General features: G+C 45.3%; 1 protein-coding gene across 4 annotated transcripts; it reads left to right on the top strand.

Annotated features, from left to right (window-relative positions):
- The first annotated feature begins 1,018 nt into the window (after nucleotides 1-1,018).
- Nucleotides 1,019-22,663, top strand: LOC311123632 (catenin delta-1-like). 4 transcript variants are annotated; one of them, XM_084197872.1, is made up of 11 exons: nucleotides 1,019-1,269; nucleotides 1,934-1,951; nucleotides 12,669-12,734; nucleotides 13,228-13,355; nucleotides 13,779-13,929; nucleotides 14,068-14,263; nucleotides 15,709-15,905; nucleotides 16,476-16,526; nucleotides 16,707-16,789; nucleotides 18,052-18,106; nucleotides 18,464-22,663. In XM_084197872.1, exons 1-11 carry the CDS (start codon nucleotides 1,200-1,202, stop codon nucleotides 18,523-18,525), a joined length of 1,077 nt encoding a protein of 358 aa, XP_084053998.1. In that variant the 5' UTR covers nucleotides 1,019-1,199; the 3' UTR covers nucleotides 18,526-22,663. The 4 variants fall into 4 exon arrangements, with proteins under 4 accessions (XP_084053998.1, XP_084054000.1, XP_084053999.1 ...); XM_084197874.1 differs by having other exon boundaries at nucleotides 18,052-18,146; XM_084197873.1 differs by lacking the exon at nucleotides 1,934-1,951 and having other exon boundaries at nucleotides 1,023-1,269.
- Nucleotides 22,664-24,728: the final 2,065 nt, after the last annotated feature.

Here is a 24,728-nt window from a genome sequence, read left to right as displayed (position 1 = left end):
CGGCATATAGAAATGTTGAAACTGTTAATTACTGTTAGCAAAACAATGTCCATTACAGGCTAGAACACTTTACAATGCAAGAAGATAGCGGTAGCTTCCAGCTTTGTAGGAACATTTTCCTTGCTAGCTTACAGCTGAAGCTAACATCAATTCAATGCCCTACTACCTTGTTTGTGATGACATTCAAACCATAACGAAAAATATTTCTGATTTCAAAGCTGATTGTAACCAAAACCTTTATTAATTCACTTCGTCTCTCCCGCCTCATTTCTTTCCCAGTCAAGATCATATTTGCTTGAGCTTTGAACTGACTGTGTGTGTAAATGATGTCATGGGTCTTAAAGAGACAGTGCACACTTTTATAAAATGAGATTGCTTCTTCTATGCAAATCTTGATTTACCCAGTTTATCAATAGAGATTTACCATTCAAATAAATGATTACCATTATGTTGTTATGGAGTTAGATTAGTAAAAAAACTAATTAAAATTGATTGTATAATTGATTCATTAACGCATACATTCAAAAATCAAACATTTAAAATGTAATGATATTGAACTCGAAGATCTGTCTGGATCAAGTGCCATTCTGTGACTTTGGCCATGGTATCGTTTTTTTGCCATGGTATCGTTTTGGTACTGTATCGAGTATCATGATACTAAACCTGGTATCTGTATCGCAGTCGAAATTCTGGTATCGTGACCACTTTTCACAGTTCTTAAAGTAGCGCTCACGAGCCAAAAGTGGTCCCTGAAAATTGCGTACTACGTCACATATGCATAGATATGTGCACCACGTCACTGCTCTCTCTCTCACTCTGTTGTGTGTGCATCTTGCTAGCTGTCACTCAAATGACGAGGGGCTGAAGCTCATTGGCTAGAACTTGAATTGCTAGGGTGTTGGCCCACATGGGGTAAAATGTAGGGAAAATGGCGCAGCACAGCTTCCAGAAAAATATGCTTTCAAACTAGGGATTTCGTGGCTAATTGAAGTAAGACAGTAATTCTGCTCATAGATTATGAATGCATGAAGTACATATTGACACATCAGCCCAAAGCGGGAGGGTTAAAAAATTACTTAGGAGTCAGCAAAGTTCCGGAGCATGTCTTTAAATAAGCAATATTATACTATATAATTCTAATTGTGATTTGACCTTAGGTGCACCGGGAGGTGCCGGGCGCTGAGCGCTACCAGGAAGCCATGTCCCTCAACCAGGGCCCCGCCCCCTCCACTGGAAAGACCAACCGCTTCAGCTCCCGCAGGGGCAAAGGTGGGTGTGTCTGTGTTCTCCTGTTTGAGAGTGTTTATATTATGTGTGTGGAAGACAGATGGAGAGGGAGAGTGATGTAATTGTTGACTTTAGAGTGTGTGTGTGTAGTATAGTGACAGTGTAGCAGGAAAGAGAGACAGCAGACAGGTCTCTGTTTACCCCATCCTAAAGATTGGTCTCTGTTTACCCCGTCCTAAAGAATGGTCTCTGTTTACCCCATCCTAAAGATTGGTCTCTGTTTACCCCGTCCTAAAGAATGGTCTCTGTTTACCCCGTCCTAAAGAATGGTCTCTGTTTACCCCGTCCTAAAGAATGGTCTCACTCTATCCTTACTGTCTGTGTGTCTGATGTCTGTCTGTGATATAAATTATTTGTTTGTTTCTCTCTGACATTTTGTTTTTGATGGTTTGCCTTTGTGTGTCTGTCTGTGTGCTGGCATGCACATTAGTGTGTGTTTTTGCTGGGATAGTTTCTAATCTAAGCCTACAGTTGAGCTATGCTTGGTGCTTTGGTGGGAGGAGCTGTGGAGGTGTTTGGGTGGCTGGGTCACTACTGCTGTTCTCGCTCAGACTGAAATGAACTTCCTTTCTCCTCTCCTTCCATCATTCCTCCCTCCCTCATCCTCCTCCCTCGTTCTCTTCTCCTTCTTTCTGCTGTGGAACAGACGAGTGGTGTTCTAAAGGTAAGCTCTGACTCTTTGATGACCTCTGCTTGGCTGCTTGCTAGAGCATTAATTAGGACTGGCTAATGCTACTGTCAGTCTCCTAACTCTAATGCTACTGTCAGTCTCCTAACTCTAATGCTACTGTGTCAGTCTCCTAACTCTAATGCTACTGTCAGTCTCCTAACTCTAATGCTACTGTCAGTCTCCTAACTCTAATGCTACTGTCAGTCTCCTAACTCTAATGCTACTGTCAGTCTCCTAACTCTAATGCTACTGTCAGTCTCCTAACTCTAATGCTACTGTGTCAGTCTCCTAACTCTAATGCTACTGTCAGTCTCCTAACTCTAATGCTACTGTCAGTCTCCTAACTCTAATGCTACTGTGTCAGTCTCCTAACTCTAATGCTACTGTGTCAGTCTCCTAACTCTAATGCTACTGTGTCAGTCTCCTAACTCTAATGCTACTGTCAGTCTCCTAACTCTAATGCTACTGTCAGTCTCCTAACTCTAATGCTACTGTCAGTCTCCTAACTCTAATGCTACTGTCAGTCTCCTAACTCTAATGCTACTGTCAGTCTCCTAACTCTAATGCTACTGTCAGTCTCCTAACTCTAATGCTACTGTCAGTCTCCTAACTCTAATGCTACTGTCAGTCTCCTAACTCTAATGCTACTGTCAGTCTCCTAACTCTAATGCTACTGTCAGTCTCCTAACTCTAATGCTACTGTGTCAGTCTCCTAACTCTAATGCTACTGTGTCAGTCTCCTAACTCTAATGCTACTGTGTCAGTCTCCTAACTCTAATGCTACTGTGTCAGTCTCCTAACTCTAATGCTACTGTGTCAGTCTCCTAACTCTAATGCTACTGTGTCAGTCTCCTAACTCTAATGCTACTGTGTCAGTCTCCTAACTCTAATGCTACTGTGTCAGTCTCCTAACTCTAATGCTACTGTGTCAGTCTCCTAACTCTAATGCTACTGTGTCAGTCTCCTAACTCTAATGCTACTGTGTCAGTCTCCTAACTCTAATGCTACTGTGTCAGTCTCCTAACTCTAATGCTACTGTGTCAGTCTCCTAACTCTAATGCTACTGTGTCAGTCTCCTAACTATAATGCTACTGTGTCAGTCTCCTAACTCTAATGCTACTGTGTCAGTCTCCTAACTCTAATGCTACTGTGTCAGTCTCCTAACTCTAATGCTACTGTGTCAGTCTCCTAACTCTAATGCTACTGTGTCAGTCTCCTAACTCTAATGCTACTGTGTCAGTCTCCTAACTCTAATGCTACTGTCAGTCTCCTAACTCAAATGCTACTGTGTCAGTCTCCTAACTCTAATGCTACTGTGTCAGTCTCCTAACTCTAATGCTACTGTGTCAGTCTCCTAACTTTAATGCTACTGTGTCAGTCTCCTAACTCTAATGCTACTGTGTCAGTCTCCTAACTCTAATGCTACTGTGTCAGTCTCCTAACTCTAATGCTACTGTGTCAGTCTCCTAACTCTAATGCTACTGTGTCAGTCTCCTAACTCTAATGCTACTGTGTCAGTCTCCTAACTATAATGCTACTGTGTCAGTCTCCTAACTATAATGCTACTGTGTCAGTCTCCTAACTCTAATGCTACTGTGTCAGTCTCCTAACTCTAATGCTACTGTCAGTCTCCTAACTCTAATGCTACTGTCAGTCTCCTAACTCTAATGCTACTGTGTCAGTCTCCTAACTCTAATGCTACTGTGTCAGTCTCCTAACTCTAATGCTACTGTGTCAGTCTCCTAACTATAATGCTACTGTGTCAGTCTCCTAACTCTAATGCTACTGTCAGTCTCCTAACTATAATGCTACTGTGTCAGTCTCCTAACTATAATGCTACTGTGTCAGTCTCCTAACTCTAATGCTACTGTGTCAGTCTCCTAACTCTAATGCTACTGTGTCAGTCTCCTAACTCTAATGCTACTGTGTCAGTCTCCTAACTCTAATGCTACTGTGTCAGTCTCCTAACTCTAATGCTACTGTCAGTCTCCTAACTCTAATGCTACTGTCAGTCTCCTAACTCTAATGCTACTGTGTCAGTCTCCTAACTCTAATGCTACTGTGTCAGTCTCCTAACTCTAATGCTACTGTGTCAGTCTCCTAACTCTAATGCTACTGTGTCAGTCTCCTAACTCTAATGCTACTGTCAGTCTCCTAACTCTAATGCTACTGTCAGTCTCCTAACTCTAATGCTACTGTGTCAGTCTCCTAACTCTAATGCTACTGTGTCAGTCTCATAACTCTAATGCTACTGTCAGTCTCCTAACTCTAATGCTACTGTGTCAGTCTCCTAACTCTAATGCTACTGTGTCAGTCTCCTAACTCTAATGCTACTGTCAGTCTCCTAACTCTAATGCTACTGTCAGTCTCCTAACTCTAATGCTACTGTGTCAGTCTCCTAACTCTAATGCTACTGTGTCAGTCTCCTAACTCTAATGCTACTGTGTCAGTCTCCTAACTCTAATGCTACTGTGTCAGTCTCCTAACTTTAATGCTACTGTGTCAGTCTCCTAACTTTAATGCTACTGTGTCAGTCTCCTAACTCTAATGCTACTGTGTCAGTCTCCTAACTCTAATGCTACTGTGTCAGTCTCCTAACTCTAATGCTACCGTGTCAGTCTCCTAACTCTAATGCTACTGTGTCAGTCTCCTAACTCTAATGCTACTGTGTCAGTCTCCTAACTATAATGCTACTGTGTCAGTCTCCTAACTATAATGCTACTGTGTCAGTCTCCTAACTCTAATGCTACTGTGTCAGTCTCCTAACTCTAATGCTACTGTCAGTCTCCTAACTCTAATGCTACTGTCAGTCTCCTAACTCTAAAGCTACTGTGTCAGTCTCCTAACTCTAATGCTACTGTGTCAGTCTCCTAACTCTAATGCTACTGTGTCAGTCTCCTAACTATAATGCTACTGTGTCAGTCTCCTAACTCTAATGCTACTGTGTCAGTCTCCTAACTCTAATGCTACTGTCAGTCTCCTAACTCTAATGCTACTGTGTCAGTCTCCTAACTCTAATGCTACTGTGTCAGTCTCCTAACTCTAATGCTACTGTGTCAGTCTCCTAACTCTAATGCTACTGTGTCAGTCTCCTAACTCTAATGCTACTGTGTCAGTCTCCTAACTCTAATGCTACTGTGTCAGTCTCCTAACTCTAATGCTACTGTGTCAGTCTCCTAACTCTAATGCTACTGTGTCAGTCTCCTAACTCTAATGCTACTGTGTCAGTCTCCTAACTCTAATGCTACTGTCAGTCTCCTAACTATAATGCTACTGTGTCAGTCTCCTAACTCTAATGCTACTGTGTCAGTCTCCTAACTCTAATGCTACTGTGTCAGTCTCCTAACTCTAATGCTACTGTGTCAGTCTCCTAACTCTAATGCTACTGTCAGTCTCCTAACTCTAATGCTACTGTCAGTCTCCTAACTCTAATGCTACTGTGTCAGTCTCCTAACTCTAATGCTACTGTCAGTCTCCTAACTCTAATGCTACTGTGTCAGTCTCCTAACTCTAATGCTACTGTGTCAGTCTCCTAACTCTAATGCTACTGTCAGTCTCCTAACTCTAATGCTACTGTGTCAGTCTCCTAACTCTAATGCTACTGTGTCAGTCTCCTAATGCTACTGTGTCAGTCTCCTAACTCTAATGCTACTGTGTCAGTCTCCTAACTCTAATGCTACTGTGTCAGTCTCCTAACTCTAATGCTACTGTGTCAGTCTCCTAACTCTAATGCTACTGTGTCAGTCTCCTAACTCTAATGCTACTGTCAGTCTCCTAACTCTAATGCTACTGTCAGTCTCCTAACTCTAATGCTACTGTCAGTCTCCTAACTCTAATGCTACTGTGTCAGTCTCCTAACTCTAATGCTACTGTGTCAGTCTCCTAACTCTAATGCTACTGTGTCAGTCTCCTAACTCTAATGCTACTGTCAGTCTCCTAACTCTAATGCTACTGTGTCAGTCTCCTAACTCTAATGCTACTGTCAGTCTCCTAACTCTAATGCTACTGTGTCAGTCTCCTAACTCTAATGCTACTGTGTCAGTCTCCTAACTCTAATGCTACTGTGTCAGTCTCCTAACTCTAATGCTACTGTGTCAGTCTCCTAACTCTAATGCTACTGTGTCAGTCTCCTAACTCTAATGCTACTGTGTCAGTCTCCTAACTCTAATGCTACTGTGTCAGTCTCCTAACTCTAATGCTACTGTGTCAGTCTCCTAACTCTAATGCTACTGTGTCAGTCTCCTAACTCTAATTCTACTGTCAGTCTCCTAACTCTAATGCTACTGTGTCAGTCTCCTAACTCTAATGCTACTGTCAGTCTCCTAACTCTAATGCTACTGTGTCAGTCTCCTAACTCTAATGCTACTGTCAGTCTCCTAACTCTAATGCTACTGTGTCAGTCTCCTAACTCTAATGCTACTGTGTCAGTCTCCTAACTCTAATGCTACTGTGTCAGTCTCCTAACTCTAATGCTACTGTCAGTCTCCTAACTCTAATGCTACTGTCAGTCTCCTAACTCTAATGCTACTGTGTCAGTCTCCTAACTCTAATGCTACTGTGTCAGTCTCCTAACTCTAATGCTACTGTGTCAGTCTCCTAACTCTAATGCTACTGTGTCAGTCTCCTAACTCTAATGCTACTGTGTCAGTCTCCTAACTCTAATGCTACTGTCAGTCTCCTAACTCTAATGCTACTGTGTCAGTCTCCTAACTCTAATGCTACTGTGTCAGTCTCCTAACTCTAATGCTACTGTCAGTCTCCTAACTCTAATGCTACTGTGTCAGTCTCCTAACTCTAATGCTACTGTGTCAGTCTCCTAACTCTAATGCTACTGTCAGTCTCCTAACTCTAATGCTACTGTCAGTCTCCTAACTCTAATGCTACTGTGTCAGTCTCCTAACTCTAATGCTACTGTGTCAGTCTCCTAACTCTAATGCTACTGTGTCAGTCTCCTAACTCTAATGCTACTGTGTCAGTCTCCTAACTCTAATGCTACTGTGTCAGTCTCCTAACTCTAATGCTACTGTGTCAGTCTCCTAACTCTAATGCTACTGTGTCAGTCTCCTAACTCTAATGCTACTGTGTCAGTCTCCTAACTCTAATGCTACTGTGTCAGTCTCCTAACTCTAATGCTACTGTGTCAGTCTCCTAACTCTAATGCTACTGTCAGTCTCCTAACTCTAATGCTACTGTGTCAGTCTCCTAACTCTAATGCTACTGTCAGTCTCCTAACTCTAATGCTACTGTCAGTCTCCTAACTCTAATGCTACTGTCAGTCTCCTAACTCTAATGCTACTGTGTCAGTCTCCTAACTCTAATGCTACTGTGTCAGTCTCCTAATGCTACTGTGTCAGTCTCCTAACTCTAATGCTACTGTCAGTCTCCTAACTCTAATGCTACTGTGTCAGTCTCCTAACTCTAATGCTACTGTGTCAGTCTCCTAATGCTACTGTGTCAGTCTCCTAACTCTAATGCTACTGTGTCAGTCTCCTAACTCTAATGCTACTGTGTCAGTCTCCTAACTCTAATGCTACTGTGTCAGTCTCCTAACTCTAATGCTACTGTCAGTCTCCTAACTCTAATGCTACTGTGTCAGTCTCCTAACTCTAATGCTACTGTGTCAGTCTCCTAACTCTAATGCTACTGTCAGTCTCCTAACTCTAATGCTACTGTGTCAGTCTCCTAACTCTAATGCTACTGTCAGTCTCCTAACTCTAATGCTACTGTGTCAGTCTCCTAACTCTAATGCTACTGTCAGTCTCCTAACTCTAATGCTACTGTGTCAGTCTCCTAACTCTAATGCTACTGTGTCAGTCTCCTAACTCTAATGCTACTGTGTCAGTCTCCTAACTCTAATGCTACTGTGTCAGTCTCCTAACTCTAATGCTACCGTCAGTCTCCTAACTCTAATGCTACTGTCAGTCTCCTAACTATAATGCTACTGTGTCAGTCTCCTAACTCTAATGCTACTGTGTCAGTCTCCTAACTCTAATGCTACTGTGTCAGTCTCCTAACTCTAATGCTACTGTGTCAGTCTCCTAACTCTAATGCTACTGTGTCAGTCTCCTAACTCTAATGCTACTGTCAGTCTCCTAACTCTAATGCTACTGTGTCAGTCTCCTAACTCTAATGCTACTGTCAGTCTCCTAACTCTAATGCTACTGTGTCAGTCTCCTAACTCTAATGCTACTGTCAGTCTCCTAACTCTAATGCTACTGTGTCAGTCTCCTAACTCTAATGCTACTGTGTCAGTCTCCTAATGCTACTGTGTCAGTCTCCTAACTCTAATGCTACTGTCAGTCTCCTAACTCTAATGCTACTGTGTCAGTCTCCTAACTCTAATGCTACTGTGTCAGTCTCCTAATGCTACTGTGTCAGTCTCCTAACTCTAATGCTACTGTGTCAGTCTCCTAACTCTAATGCTACTGTGTCAGTCTCCTAACTCTAATGCTACTGTGTCAGTCTCCTAACTCTAATGCTACTGTCAGTCTCCTAACTCTAATGCTACTGTCAGTCTCCTAACTCTAATGCTACTGTCAGTCTCCTAACTCTAATGCTACTGTCAGTCTCCTAACTCTAATGCTACTGTGTCAGTCTCCTAACTCTAATGCTACTGTGTCAGTCTCCTAACTCTAATGCTACTGTCAGTCTCCTAACTCTAATGCTACTGTGTCAGTCTCCTAACTCTAATGCTACTGTGTCAGTCTCCTAACTCTAATGCTACTGTGTCAGTCTCCTAACTGTAATGCTACTGTGTCAGTCTCCTAACTCTAATGCTACTGTGTCAGTCTCCTAACTCTAATTCTACTGTCAGTCTCCTAACTCTAATGCTACTGTGTCAGTCTCCTAACTCTAATGCTACTGTCAGTCTCCTAACTCTAATGCTACTGTGTCAGTCTCCTAACTCTAATGCTACTGTCAGTCTCCTAACTCTAATGCTACTGTCAGTCTCCTAACTCTAATGCTACTGTCAGTCTCCTAACTCTAATGCTACTGTGTCAGTCTCCTAACTCTAATGCTACTGTGTCAGTCTCCTAACTCTAATGCTACTGTCAGTCTCCTAACTCTAATGCTACTGTGTCAGTCTCCTAACTCTAATGCTACTGTGTCAGTCTCCTAACTCTAATGCTACTGTCAGTCTCCTAACTCTAATGCTACTGTCAGTCTCCTAACTCTAATGCTACTGTGTCAGTCTCCTAACTCTAATGCTACTGTGTCAGTCTCCTAACTCTAATGCTACTGTGTCAGTCTCCTAACTCTAATGCTACTGTGTCAGTCTCCTAACTCTAATGCTACTGTGTCAGTCTCCTAACTCTAATGCTACTGTGTCAGTCTCCTAACTCTAATGCTACTGTGTCAGTCTCCTAACTCTAATGCTACTGTCAGTCTCCTAACTCTAATGCTACTGTCAGTCTCCTAACTCTAATGCTACTGTCAGTCTCCTAACTCTAATGCTACTGTCAGTCTCCTAACTCTAATGCTACTGTGTCAGTCTCCTAACTCTAATGCTACTGTGTCAGTCTCCTAACTCTAATGCTACTCTGTCAGTCTCCTAACTCTAATGCTACTGTCAGTCTCCTAACTCTAATGCTACTGTGTCAGTCTCCTAACTCTAATGCTACTGTGTCAGTCTCCTAACTCTAATGCTACTGTGTCAGTCTCCTAACTCTAATGCTACTGTGTCAGTCTCCTAACTCTAATGCTACTGTGTCAGTCTCCTAACTCTAATGCTACTGTGTCAGTCTCCTAACTCTAATGCTACTGTGTCAGTCTCCTAACTCTAATGCTACTGTGTCAGTCTCCTAACTCTAATGCTACTGTGTCAGTCTCCTAACTCTAATGCTACTGTCAGTCTCCTAACTCTAATGCTACTGTCAGTCTCCTAACTCTAATGCTACTGTGTCAGTCTCCTAACTCTAATGCTACTGTGTCAGTCTCCTAACTCTAATGCTACTGTGTCAGTCTCCTAACTCTAATGCTACTGTCAGTCTCCTAACTCTAATGCTACTGTGTCAGTCTCCTAACTCTAATGCTACTGTGTCAGTCTCCTAACTCTAATGCTACTGTCAGTCTCCTAACTCTAATGCTACTGTCAGTCTCCTAACTCTAATGCTACTGTGTCAGTCTCCTAACTCTAATGCTACTGTGTCAGTCTCCTAACTCTAATGCTACTGTCAGTCTCCTAACTCTAATGCTACTGTGTCAGTCTCCTAACTCTAATGCTACTGTGTCAGTCTCCTAACTCTAATGCTACTGTCAGTCTCCTAACTCTAATGCTACTGTCAGTCTCCTAACTCTATGCATGCATTGTCATGCTCTCTACCGTCCCGTAGAGGAGGATGAGTGTAACAGAGAAAGTGCACGTGTGAGAGTGTGTGTGTGAGCATGCGTGCTCCTACATAGCGGCTTTTTCAGTGGCTCACAGAGGTGTGTGGTTCTAGAGCACCATAGAGTGGGCAGAGTGTTCTAGAGCACCATAGAGTGGGCAGAGTGTTCTAGAGCACCATAGAGTGGGCAGAGTGTTCTAGAGCACCATAGAGTGGGCAGAGTGACGAGGAAAGCAAAGGCTAGCTTTTTCAAACAGAAATGTGCATCCTGTAGCACTAACTCCAAAAAGTTTTGGGACACTGTAAAGTCCATGGAGAATAAGAGCACCTCCTCCTAGCTACCCACTGCACTGATGCTAGGAAACACCGTCACCACCGATAAATCTATGATAATCAAGAATTTCAATAAGCATTTTGCTACAGCTGGCAATGCATTCCACCTGGCTACCCCTACCCCGGCCACCAGCTCTGCACCCTCCGCTGCAACTTGCCCATGCCCCCTGTCAATCACCGCATTCTTATTGGCAGACTAAATAGCCTTGGTTTCTCAAATGACTGCCTCGCCTGGTTCACCAACTACTTCTCAGATAGAGTTCAATGTGTCAAATCACAGGGCCTGTTGTCTGGACCTCTGGCAGTCTCTATGGGGGTGCCACAGGGTTCAAATCTCGGGCCGACTCTATTCTCTGTGTATATCAATGATGTCGCTCTTGCTGCTGGTGATTCTCAGATCCACCTCAATGCAGACGACACCATTTTGTATACATGTGGCCCTTCATTGTGTTAACAAACCTCCAAATGAGCTTCAATGCCATACAACACTCCTTCCGTGGCCTCCAACTGCTCTTAAACGCTAGTAAAACTAAATGCATGCTCTTCAATCGAACGCTGCTTGCACCTGCCCACCCGACTAGAATCACTACTCTCGGCGGGTCTGACTTAGAATATGTGGACAACTACAAATACCTAGGTGTCTGGTTAGACCGTAAACGCTCCTTCCAGAGTCACATTAAGCATCTCCAATCCAAAGTTAAATCTAGAATCGGCTTCCTATTTCGCAACAAAGCCTCCTTCACTCATGCTGCCAAAAATGCCCTCGTAAAACTGACTATCCTACCGATCCTTGACTTTGGCGATGTCATTTACAAAATAGCTTCCAACACTCTACTCAGCAAATTGGATGTAGTCTATCACAGTGCCATCCGTTTTGTCACTAAAGCTCCATATACTACCCACCATTGTGACCTGTACGCTCTCGTTGGCTGGCCCTCACTACATATTCGTCGCCAAACCCACTGGCTCCAGGTCATCTATAAATCACTGCTAGGCAAATCCCCGCCCAAACACAGCCACCATCAGGTCCAACACCATTGGTCACCATAGCAACACCCACCTGTATTATGCGTTCCAGCAGGTATATCTCATTGGTCATCCCCAAAGCCAACACCTCCTTTGGCCGCCATTCCTTCCAGTTCTCTGCTGCAAATGACTGGAACGAACTGCAAAAATCTCTGAAGCTGGAGACACTTATCTCCCTCACTATCTTTAAGCATCAGTTGTCAGAGCACCTTACCGATCACTGCACCTGTACACAGCCCATCTGTAATTAGTCCACCCAACTACTTCATCCCCATATTGTTATTTACATTGTTATTTATTTTGCTCATTTGCACCCCAGTATCTCTATTTGCACATCATCTTCTGCACATCTATCACTCCAGTGTTAATACTAAATTGTAATTATTTTGCACTATGGCCTATTTATTGCCTTACCTCTATAACTTACTACATTTGCACACACTGTATATAGATTTCTATTGTGTTATTGACTGTACGTTTTGTTTATTCCATATGTAACTCTGTGGTGTTGTTTTTATCGCACTGCTTTGCTTAATCTTGGCCAGGTCGCAGTTGTAAATGAGAACTTGTTCTCAACTGGCTTACCTGGTTAAATAAAGGTGAAATAAAAATAAATAAAAAGAGGGTTCTAGAGCCCCATAGAGTGGGCAGAGTGTTCTAGAGCCCCATAGAGTGGGCAGAGTGTTCTAGAGCCCCTTAGAGTGGGCACAGTGTTCTAGAGCCCCATAGAGTGGGCACAGTGTTCTAGAGCCCCATAGAGTGGGCACAGTGTTCTAGAGCCCCATAGAGTGGGCACAGTGTTCTAGAGCCCCATAGAGTGGGCACAGTGTTCTAGAGCCCCATGGAGTGGGCAGAGAGTTCTAGAGCCCCATGGAGTGGGCAGAGAGTTCTAGAGCCCCATAGAGTGGCAGAGAGTTCTAGAGCACCATAGTGTGGGCAGAGGGTTCTAGAGCACCGTAGTGTGGGCAGAGGGTTCTAGAGTGTTCTGTGTGTCTGTTCCTGAGTGTTCTGATGTTCTGTTGCAGGGAGAAATAATGAGGACGGAGCAGGAGATATGATTGACATTCCAAAGAGGACCACACCTGCCAAAGGTAACACAATATAAAGTGTCGTCATGTAGACTAGAATATGAATCCTTCTCAGTTGTCTAAAAACATCTCTCCTGTCCACTTCTTTATTGTAATGATCTGAAAGAAGTGACCAGGTGAAAGCTCAGCCAGCCTGATGAGCTTCCATCACATTGTTATCACCTGTGTAGTTCTTTCAAAATCATGATGCTTTCAAGACAACATGTCAGTGATCGTCAGGTCTGAAAGTCAGAGCTCTAGGAGGAGGCCCGAGTTTCCGACTTGGAATTCCGAGTTAGATGACCGTTGAAAGTGATTTTTCCCAGTCGGAGCTAGTTTTTTCCCCCTGAGTTCCCAGTTGTCTTGAACGCACTGTCAGAGATTTGTGAATGCAGCATCAGTGCAGGTGAAAAGGAGAAGACCAGTGTCTACATGTTTCTGACTCCCCTCCGTACCTCCCTCCCTCCCTCCCTCCCTCCTCTCCCTCCCTCCCTCCTCTCCGTCTGTGTGTGTCCAGGTTATGAGTTGTTGTTCCAGCCAGAGGTGGTGCGTGTCTACACCTCTCTGTTGAAGGAGAGTAAGAACCCCACCGTGCTGGAAGCCTCCGCCGGAGCCGTGCAGAACCTGTGTGCCGGACGCTGGACCGTGAGTCAACCACAACACCATCACACACCTTGAGACACCACGGCCTGTTACTTTAACCCAAACACAACCACCATCAGGTCCGACACCACCACACATCCCTTTCAGCCTCCTTCCTTGGCCTCTAACAAAGACACAGCCCTTTACACCTGAACCGTAAGTCAACCACAGTATAATCGCAAACTCCACCTTCAACCAAGACACCACCTTTCTAGACCCTTATTAAACCACAGTCTAGTACTCAAAACAGTCTGTCCATTTCCTGAACACAACAACACTAATGCCCACTCTAGAATAATCATTCATCTGTATTTATTCTCTCTCTCTCTCTCTCTCTCTCTCTCTCTCTCTCTCTCTCTCAGTATGGGCGGTATAACTGTTAATTCTCTCTCTCTCTCTCTCTCTCTCTCTCTCTCTCTCTCTCAGTATGGGCGGTATATCCGTGCATTGTTGCGTCAGGAGAAGGGTCTTCCCATGATGACAGAGCTGTTGGCCCATGGTAACGACCGGGTGGTCAGGGCCATGTCTGGAGCTCTGAGGAACCTGGCTATTGACGCACGCAACAGAGACCTGCTGGGTTAGTAGTGTTTGTGTGGAACTGTTCAACTGTATTCATTTTGTTTTTCGCTCTCTCTCGCTCTCTCTCGCTCTCTCTCTGAGCTAACCTGTGTGTTTACATACTATAGCTATTAATCTCGACCTCTTGTCTCTCTAGGTAAACATGCAGTTCCCCACCTGGTATCCAACCTGCCTGGTGGGGGTCAGAGCCAGCCTGTGAGGGCTCTGTCAGAGGAGACGGTGGTGTCTGTACTGAGCACCCTTCATGAGGTACTGGGCTCCAGCCTGGACGCTGCCAAGCTCCTCAGAGCCTCGCAGGGCATCGAGAGACTGGTGCTCATCAATAAGGACAGGTAAGATGGAGTGTGTGTGTGTGTGTGTGTGTGTGTGTGTGTGTGACAAAAAGAGCTTCATGTGTCTATATCCATCAGTAAGGATGGGGTTGAACAGGAGTGTCAAACTCAATCGCTGGTGGGCTGAGGGCCGGCAGGGTATCTCTCCTCCCTTGTACTGATCATTAGACAGGAATTGAAAGGAAATACCAAAAAAAAAAAAAAGAGCCATGTCCCTCCAGAGATAAAGTTGAACTCCCCTGGGGGGCCAGTATGAAAATGTATGCACTCACTAACTGTAAGTCGCTCTGGATAAGAGCATCTGCTAAATGACTAAAATGTAAATGTAAAATGTAACTCCCCTGGGGTGCACTGGGTGTTTAGTTGAACTCCCCTGGGGTGGACTGGGTGTTTAGTTGAACTCCCCTGGGGTGGACTGGGTGTTTAGTTGAACTCCCCTGGGGTGGACTGGGTGTTTAGTTGAACTCCCCTGGGGTGGACTGGGTGTTTAGTTGAACTCCCCTGGGGTGGACTGGGTGTTTAGTTGAACTCCCCTGGGGTGTACTAGGTGTTTAGTTGAACTCCCCTGGGGTGGACTGGGTGTTTAGTTGAACTCCCCTGGGGTGGACTGGGTGTTTAGTTGAACTCCCCTGGGGTGTACTAGGTGTTTAGTTGAACTCCCCTGGGGTGGACTGGGTGTTTAGTTGAACTCCCCTGGGGTGGACTGGGTGTTTAGTTGAACTCCCCTGGGGTGGACTGGGTGTTTAGTTGAACTCCCCTGGGGTGGACTGGGTGTTTAGTTGAACTCCCCTGGGGTGGACTGGGTATTTAGTTGAACTCTCCTGGGGTGGACTGGGTGTTTAGTTGACCTCTCCTGGGGTGGACTGGGTGTTTAGTTGAACTCTCCTGGGGTGGACTGGGTGTTTAGTTGACCTCTCCTGGGGTGGACTGGGTGTTTAGTTGAACTCTCCTGGGGTGGACTGGGGGTGTCTCCTATGGTTTTGTTTTGTGGGGTATTTCTATCACCTCTTTCTATTTGATGCTGTTTCTCTTTCTGAGTCCTCTAGTTCTCTCTCTCTTTCTGAGTCCTCTAGTTCTCTCTCTCTTTCTGAGTTCTCTCTCTCTCTCTTTCTGAGTCCTCTAGTTCTCTCTCTCTCTCTGAGTCCTCTTCTCTCTCTCTCTGAGTCCTCTAGTTCTCTCTCTCTCTCTCTTTCTGAGTCCTCTAGTTCTCTCTCTTTTTGAGTCCTCTAGTTCTCTCTCTCTCTCTTTTTGAGTCCTCTAGTTCTCTCTCTTTCTGATACTCTTTATAAATGGAACTGTTTTAAGCTGTAGACTCCCCCTGGTAGTAACCGGTCAGAGCGAGAGGTGCGTGGGTAAGTCCTGCTACTCCAGATGGTGTCTAACTCTAACTCTCTCTCTCTCTGTCTCTCTCTCTGTCTCTCTCTGTCTCTCTCCCCTCCCCCTAGTAACCGGTCAGAGCGAGAGGTGCGTGGTGCAGGCCTGATACTCCAGTTAGTTTGGGGCTATAAGGAGTTGAGGAAGACCCTGGAGAAGGATGGCTGGAAGAAGACAGACTTCATGGTGAATCTCAACCCCCCCAACAACTCCCAGCCCCGGGTCAACGGAGGATATGAAGACAGCACGCTGCCGCTCATAGACAGGGGTGAGACAGACCATAGATCTAGATACACGTACTAAGAGGTCTTCACAGGTCTACCTGAATATCTGAGACCCGACTCCGGAACTAAGCGGGTCTGAGTCCAAAATTCGAACTCGTCCGTCGGGTCTGGGTTGGATCCATGTTTGATTGTCATGGGTCTCTGGTCTATGTAACTACAGCTGATGGACCAGACCGGACCCGACTGGACCACGGCTCTGAATAGACTATAGCTGTCGTATTCAATGTTTTTCCCCCCAGAATTTCTCACAACCCACACCCCACCACAAATCAAATGACACAACCCTAAAATGGGTAAATTTCGATTTTTACATCAACAAAATAACCTTTTATTCATTACATTTTCATCTCTCCGATAAATGAATGTACTCAATAAAATTATAAAATGGTGTTTTTCAAATTATTTCTCAAGAGTTTGTATATTATACCAATCTGTACTCTAAATTAAAAACAAAAAACATGAATTTTTTTGAATGTGGCGACCCCAGTCACCCAACCACTGCCTATAACCACACACTATCAGTCTATCATCCTGTGACTGTGTTTGTTTGTCAGGAGGAGGAAACAGAGAGAGAGACATGATTCCACTAAATGATATGGGACCAGGTATGTCTGAGCACACACACACACACACTCACACACACACACTCACACACACACACACACACACACACACACACACACACACACACACACACACACACACACACACACACACACACACACACACACACACACACACACACACACACACACAGTTGTTAACAGCCCTTGGCTGTCTTCCAGATGCCTACTCCACACTGGACCAGAGGGGGAGGAAGAACACTCTGGACGCAACACTCGAGCCTGCTGACAAAGACACAGCACAGGTACACACACACACACACACAGAGCATGTTCTCACACGTCTCACTAAATACTGTGGTTAGCTTCTTTTCTCACAAACGATTTCTCACTTAACTTCCCCTCAACTTCTTCTGACACTAACCCACTTTATCAACCCTCCCCCTCTCTCTCTCGCCCTCTCTCTCTCCCTTGTTATCACATTCTTCTTGTCTTCATATTGTTATTTCTGAACACACCCTTCTGTCTGTCACTTTCTCTCTGCCCCCTCTGCCCCCTCTGCTTCAACCCACCACCTCTCTGTTACCACCTCTCTGTTACCACCGCTCTGTTACCACCTCTCTGTTACCACCTCTCTGTTACCACCTCTCTGTTACCACCTCTCTGTTACCACCTCTCTGTTACCACCTCTCTGTTACCACCGCTCTGTTACCACCTCTCTGTTACCACCGCTCTGTTACCACCGCTCTGTTACCACCTCTCTGTTACCACCTCTCTGTTACCACCTCTCTGTTACCACCTCTCTGTTACCACCTCTCTGTTACCACCTCTCTGTTACCACCTCTCTGTTACCACCTCTCTGTTACCACCGCTCTGTTACCACCGCTCTGTTACCACCGCTCTGTTACCACCGCTCTGTTACCACCGCCCTGTCACCACCGCCCTGTCACCACCGCCCTGTCACCACCGCCCTGTCACCACCGCCCTGTCACCACCGCCCTGTCACCACCGCCCTCTCACCACCGCCCTGTCACCACCGCCCTGTTACCACTGCTTTCTCTTCCCTCTTCTCCCTCCCCCCTTTTCTCGCTCTCCTCTCCTCCTAACTACCCTCATCTCTCCTCTCATTGTCTCTCCCCTCATCTCTCCCCACCTTGTCTCTCTCCATCTTGTCTCTCTTCCCTCCACCCCCTCTCGAACTACCACTCCTCCCCCTTCTCTCTTTCTCCCCCTCCTCCCCCCTTCTCTCTTTTCCTCCCTCCTCCCCCTTCTCTCTTTCTCCCCCTCCTCCCCCCTTCTCTCTTTTCCTCCCTCCTCCCCCTTCTCCCCCTCCTCCCCCCTTCTCTCTTTTCCTCCCTCCTCCCCCTTCTCTCTTTCTCCCCCTCCTCCCCCCTTCTCTCTTTTCCTCCCTCCTCCCCCCTTCTCTCTTTCTCCCCCTCCTCCCCCCTTCTCTCTTTTCCTCCCCCTTCTCTATTTCTCCCCCTCCTCCCCCCTTCTCTCTTTTTCTCCCTCCTCCCCCCTTCTCTCTTTCTCTCCCTCCTCCCCCCTTCTCTCTTCCCCCTCTCAGGGAGGGCTGTATGAGGAGAGGCGGGACTCTGTTCCTCTCATGGACTCTTATGACGGTTAGGCCACACCCCCTCACACACTGCATGTGAGCGCATGGTATGTGTGTCCACTGACTGAACACCTGCCTTTCTCACTAAACCGCATGGCCTAACCTGTGTGTCCATTGGGTTGGTTTGTTCTTTCTTGCTCCCTCTGCTGGTGAATTGTATATTTGATGTAGTATGTTGTTGATCTTGTGTCTTGATGTTTGTTCATTTGTTCCATGTCTGTTCCGTGTCTGTGTCCTCTCAATCCTCTAAGCTTATACAGCTGGTTTATGAGTGGCACTCGTACAACAAATATTGCACATGGTATTAACCCCTCTCTCTCTCTCTCGCTCCACACCCTCTCTCTCCTTTCTTGTCTTCCCACAGAGAAACTGATAGTGTGCATCACTAGAAGAGAGCAGCCTCTTCCAGCCTACTGCCCCTGCTGAACCTCTGGACACAACACTGACTCCACTAGGACTGGACTCTCTCTCCTTCTGTCTCTCTCCTGTTTTCTGACTATTTTTCTCTTTTCTTTCTCTCTCTCTCACCCCTTCTCTCTTTCTCTCTCCTCTCTCATTTTCTGACTCTCTCTTCATCTCTCTTTTTCCTGCTATCACTCTCGGGTTCTGTGACATAAGCCACTTGCATGACCTCCAACCTTCCTCACCTCCCTACTCTCTTTCTATCTCTGTCCCTCTCTCCCTATCTCTCCCTATCTCTCCATATCTCTCTGTCCCTCTCTCCCTATCTCTCCCTATCCCTCTGTCTTGCATTCCTCTCTTTAGACACAGACAGACTTTTATCCACTAAAGGAACACTATGGACTCCTGCCATCCTCCTGACATCCCTCTTCTACCTGTCAACACTACTGACACAAGACCACGTCCTATTTAGTAACCCCTCCCATCCACAGTGACACACTAATGACTCACCTTTGAACTCACCTAGAAGCTCCTCCAACACTACACTAACTCCTCCCACCACAATACGGACAGTTGTGACTTCATCTCGGAACTGGGAACGTTCACCACCACAGTAGCAAAGCTAATCAAAAGGGAACTGTTGGAATGGGATTCAAACTGTAACTGAACTTAAACTGACAAACCGCTTTTTTTACTGGAATGGTTAAAACCACATTTCTGGAAGTGACCGTGACGATTTCCAGTCAAGGTTTTTTTCTTGTGATAACTAATTACCACTAAACTTCTGCTGTGTTCCAACAAAGAATCAATGTTAGTTCTACTGCCGGTGTTGTTTTGGTATTTGTTTGAAGTGTGATTGCTGAGTTGTGGTTCTAACAACAGTGATGTACACATGCCAAACTACACACCACTATTGCAGTAACTTTATACTAAAGAGTATTTCTGAACAGTTCTTCTCTTCACAGAGCCTTGCTACAGGTATACTGGAAGGCTTTGCTGTTAACTATGACCACATTGTTAAGTTATGTGAGGGGGAAGGAGGTGAGAGCATATTTTGGCTTCTAACTGAATCGTACCCCAGACCAGGTTATGTCCCAAATGGCACACTGTTCCTTACATCAGGGTTATCCAACCCTGTTCCTGGAGAGCTACCCTCCTGTAGATATTCACTCCAACCCTGTTCCTGGAGAGCTACCCTCCTGTAGATATTCACTCCAACCCTGTTCCTGGAGAGCTACCCTCCTGTAGATATTCACTCCAACCCTGTTCCTGGAGAGCTACCCTCCTGTAGATATTCACTCCAACCCTGTTCCTGGAGAGCTACCCTCCTGTAGATATTCACTCCAACCCTGTTCCTGGAGAGCTACCCTCCTGTAGATATTCACTCCAACCCTGTTCCTGGAGAGCTACCCTCCTGTAGATATTCACTCCAACCCTGTTCCTGGAGAGCTACCCTCCTGTAGATATTCACTCCAACCCTGTTCCTGGAGAGCTACCCTCCTGTAGATTTTCACTCCAACCCTGTTCGTGGAGAGCTACCCTCCTGTAGATATTCACTCCAACCCTGTTCCTGGAGAGCTACCCTCCTGTAGATATTCACTCCAACCCGGTTCCTGGAGAGCTACCCTCCTGTAGATATTCACTCCAACCCTGTTCCTGGAGAGCTACCCTCCTGTAGATTTTCACTCCAACCCTGTTCCTGGAGAGCTACCCTCCTGTAGATTTTCACTCCAACCCTGTTCCTGGAGAGCTACTCTCCTGTAGTTTTTTCTCTAACCCCAGTTGTAACTAACCTGATCCAGCTAATTATTAGAATGAGGTGCGCAAGATTAGGATTGGAGTGAACCTACAGGACGGTAGCTCTCCAGGAACAGGGTTGGAGTGAACCTACAGGACGGTAGCTCTCCAGGAACAGGGTTGGAGTGAACCTACAGGACGGTATCTCTCCAGGAACAGGGTTGGAGTGAACCTACAGGACGGTAGCTCTCCAGGAACAGGGTTGGAGTGAACCTACAGGACGGTAGCTCTCCAGGAACAGGGTTGGAGTGAACCTACAGGACGGTAGCTCTCCAGGAACAGGGTTGGAGTGAACCTACAGGACGGTAGCTCTCCAGGAACAGGGTTGGAGTGAACCTACAGGACGGTAGCTCTCCAGGAACAGGGTTGGAGTGAACCTACAGGACGGTAGCTCTCCAGGAACAGGGTTGGAGTGAACCTACAGGACGGTAGCTCTCCAGGAACAGGGTTGGAGTGAACCTACAGGACGGTATCTCTCCAGGAACAGGGTTGGAGTGAACCTACAGGACGGTAGCTCTCCAGGAACAGGGTTGGGCAGCCCTGCCCTATATATAGTGCACTACGTAAGGAATAGGGTTCCATATGGGATGCTGCCCAAATTGTAATCCTGACCCACCAACAATTTTGCCTACTTAGTCCTTGCAGTGGTTACCACGGGAACACCGGCTCTGTACTCGCCTTCTGCTGCTGTCTGTTGTGATGTCGCAGTGTTGTGGCAAAGGATTGTGGGAAAGTAAGTAGTTTGACGACCACTTTAACATTTTAGACGTGGGTCTTGCATCACAGAACATTCTGATAGTCTGTTCTGCACAGTATATTTCTATGATTTTTCAGCCGTGTAGAATAGACCAGTGAACCGTTTCGGCTCTATACAATACATTTCTATCTGTATCACTCTTTAGCGTCATTGTTATACCCTACTGAATAAGCCCCTTTTTCAACTCCCTCTTGTTCTAATGATTCTCCTGAAGCTTTGGGAGAAATCACAGATTTGATTGTTGATCCAGTGAGTGCATTTCTTTCTATCTGCAAATCTATATATATATATATGAATCTGTAAATATGTGATCGCCTTTAACTAACGTCTGTGTGGCTATTGGCTAACTGGAGTGCCTCGTTCGTTGATTGGTCTAATGGGGGGGGGGGCGGGGGGAATTGGTGTTTTTAAGGTGGGGTGGTGCCCTGGTGATATCATTCACTAGCAGCAACATTCCAGAACATTGCATCCAAATGGAATGTATAGAACAGTTTTGTGTTCCGCATAATAAAACAATGGAATGTATAGAGTTGATATGATTGATTCTCTGCATATGGAACCGAGAGAACCATGCCAGTGCCATACATTCCATGTCAGACTTGCAACATTCTGGAGTGTTCCGGCCTACTGAACCTACGCCTGGGTGTCCATCTACCCTGCTAGACTGGCTGGTGTCCATGGAGACCATAGAACAGAACACTGAGGGGAGAGGACACATTTAGCTGGTTGTTTCCCCCCAGACAGAGTTCCTTTAGTACCGTAGACAGCATTATTATTCTCAGTGCAGAGTAAGATGTAGATATTTTCTGAGTAGATCATTAAAGCACTAGGGGTAAAAGCGTTTCTTGGTTCCTTTGATTATTTTCATGCCAATCCAACACTACAAATGGTCAGTCTCAGAAAATGTAAATGAGTTGCCTTGTAACCAGATATAGTACTAGAATGAGATGATCTAGAACCGATACAGGAAATCATGTGGGAGTGGAATCCAATGGGAATGTAGGACTAAAGAAGTGTGGAGCATAAAGTTAAATTAGCAAGATTTGTATGAGTGCAAAGACCAGATTTTGATTCTAGTTGCTATTTAAAAAAAATAAAAAAGCAAATTTAACTATATATACAAGATAAATATTTGTTAATTTGAATGGTTTTATGTATTGGTCTTTATATATTTTATGATTTGGGTTTAATCGTCTTGCGGGTATTGTGGGTGTACGCATATGCAATCGGTTTTATTTTTTAATTGAGAAACATTTATGGTTTATATATTTTAATTAAAGACAAAACAAGGAAGAAAAAAAATGTAAAATCAGGACACGTCCCAAATGGCCCCCTATTCCCAATATAATTTAGTACACTACTTTTGACCAAGGCCTGATATGTCTCTGGTCAAAGGTATTTAACTATATAGGGGACAGGGTGCCTTTTTAGGAGTGTTTCTGTCTGTCATCAGTTTATTATTGGAACGCAGATCTAAAAGGTGATTCTGGATGAAAACATTCATCTCTTCTTCTATGCCTTTTGCTCTTGATGTTGCACATTTCCCTCATGAATGGAATATGTAACTAGCAATACTGTTTTTAATAAAGAGATTTTTTTTCAATGTTGGCCTTGACTTTTTCTCTCTTTAGCTCTCTGTGTGTTATTTGAGAAAAGCATGTGTTATAGTAAATGTTAGTTGTGCTCGCTGTAAAGTTGTACTCTTCATAAACACAAACATAAGTCATCATGCAGTGTTGAGACGCTGAGATCAATGGGGTCAAGCAACGCACGCCTCTGATTGGTTAAAGTCAACAGAATACTTTCAACACTGCAATGAAGATTTCAACAGGTTTGCTCTTGATCAGATCAAATGGATCTGCCGCTGGCTGTGGAACAACATAAGTAAATGATCAAGGACGAGCCGAAATGATTCGAATATGCAGTTCCCCCCTTCTAGGCTTTTCCCACTAACGGGACGCATGAGCGCGCACGATCGCCCCTCGCGATTTTGACGTTGAGGAGAAAAGTCCTTTCTGATGTGTGACGTCAGTCCGTGAATTTGACCACGTTGTGGGAATCGATCAATTAAGGAATATGTCAACATTAACTATTTGAAACAAATTGGTTGGCGATATACTGATTTTTTTTGACTGTGTTTGACAAAGCAAGTCACTAGACAAGAAAAAGCCCTGACTGGCATCGAAAAGGTAAGCATGTGCATTAGGTAGCCGTCTCGCTAGTTAACACATTTAGCCAACTTCACCAGACTTTAGTTTCCCGTTCCTCCCTCAGCACGAGCGTGCTGATCAGTCTCCAAACTATAGCTAATTAGCTAGATAGCTGGACCACATTTACAGTTGTTTGAGAACTGAATTAAAGTGCACTAATGCAACACATGAAAATTGATGTTTTTGAATGTAGGCCTATTGTCAGTGTGTCTTATTGATAAGCGGAGGTCGCCCACAACAGGCTTTGAAATGCATGGCTCTTGCAAGCGCTCCAACGAAACAAGCTGTCTTTTCTAGCAATACCACTGACTAACAACTGATACGACTAGCTAATTGTGTCTGAATTTTTTTCTTCTAGTCATGAAACGAATGTGTTAACTAATACATGACAATTTGGAAGGTTTTCACGGAGTTCCTAATGTAAAATACTAGCCACTCACTCCAGTGGCGTGTATTCATGGTGCGAAGGGAAGCCAGGCTTCCCCCAAAAATGGACAAAAAAACTTAAAGAATGTATCTTTCGTATATCTGCGTTTCATAATTTAACTTCAATTCGCAAGAGGCTGGCTATCTCACAGGAGAAAGCATCCGAACGAGCGAAACAGCGCCCCTCTGTCTCTCTACGTGTAGGCTATCTATCTGATGCTGTCTGGTCCAAACGAGTATGACATTGTTACCGCCTGTAGCATCTCACAACCAACTTCATGCCTTGTCTGTTCAGCCCAGTCTTCTCCAAGCACGCCATTTTGAATAGGCCTACAGACAATGTATGAACATCTGGTTTTACCGTTGTTTCACTTAGTCAAATGCTGTATACCCGTCGGATCAATCTGCACAGTCATTTAAATCACTCTCTCCACCCTTTTCCCTACATCCCTTTATTTTCTGTCCTCTACACCCCACCACTCTATCCCTCTCTCCCCATTCGTCTATCCCTCTCTCCTTGCTACCCACTGCCCCCTTCCTTCCCCCTACCCCTTTTCCCTCTATCCCCCCTCTCCATTCTACCCTGTACCCCATCACTCCATCTCAGGGTGGAGGACCAGAAGAGGAGGATGTGGAGGTACCGTCTGCCTGGCTATGAGTTGAGGCTCCTGGAGGAACTACAGAGACAGAAGCACAACAGTCTCTACTGTGATACCCTGCTACAGACTGATGGTGAGAGGGGGAGGGAGGGAGAGCAGTCTACTGGGATACCCTACTACAGACAGATGGTCAGAGGGGGAGGGAGGGAGAGAGGGGGGTGAGGGAGAGACAGCAGTCTACTGGGATACCCTACTACAGACAGATGGTCAGAGGGGGAGGGAGGGAGAGAGGGGGGTGAGGGAGAGACAGCAGTCTACTGGGATACCCTACTACAGACTGATGGTGAGAGGGGGAGGGAGGGAGAGAGGGGGGTGAGGGAGAGACAGCAGTCTACTGGGATACCCTACTACAGACTGATGGTCAGAGGGGGAGGGAGG

This window comes from Coregonus lavaretus (genome assembly GCF_964263955.1).
Source record: "Coregonus lavaretus genome assembly, contig: HAP1_SCAFFOLD_5506, whole genome shotgun sequence".
Taxonomy (NCBI): Eukaryota; Metazoa; Chordata; class Actinopteri; order Salmoniformes; family Salmonidae; genus Coregonus; species Coregonus lavaretus.
The sequence above is the reverse complement of the archived record's forward strand: the minus strand, read 5'-3'. Positions and strand labels throughout refer to the sequence as shown.

Excerpts from the sequence above, each read along its gene's own strand:
- LOC311123632 (XM_084197872.1), top strand. The coding sequence starts at position 1,200 with ATGTCCCTCAACCAGGGCCCCGCCCCCTCCACTGGAAAGACCAACCGC. Across the intron at positions 13,356-13,778 it reads TGTGTGCCGGACGCTGGACC|TATGGGCGGTATATCCGTGC; the intron begins GTGAGTCAACCA and ends TCTCTCTCTCAG. Across the intron at positions 16,790-18,051 it reads CTGACAAAGACACAGCACAG|GGAGGGCTGTATGAGGAGAG; the intron begins GTACACACACAC and ends TCCCCCTCTCAG.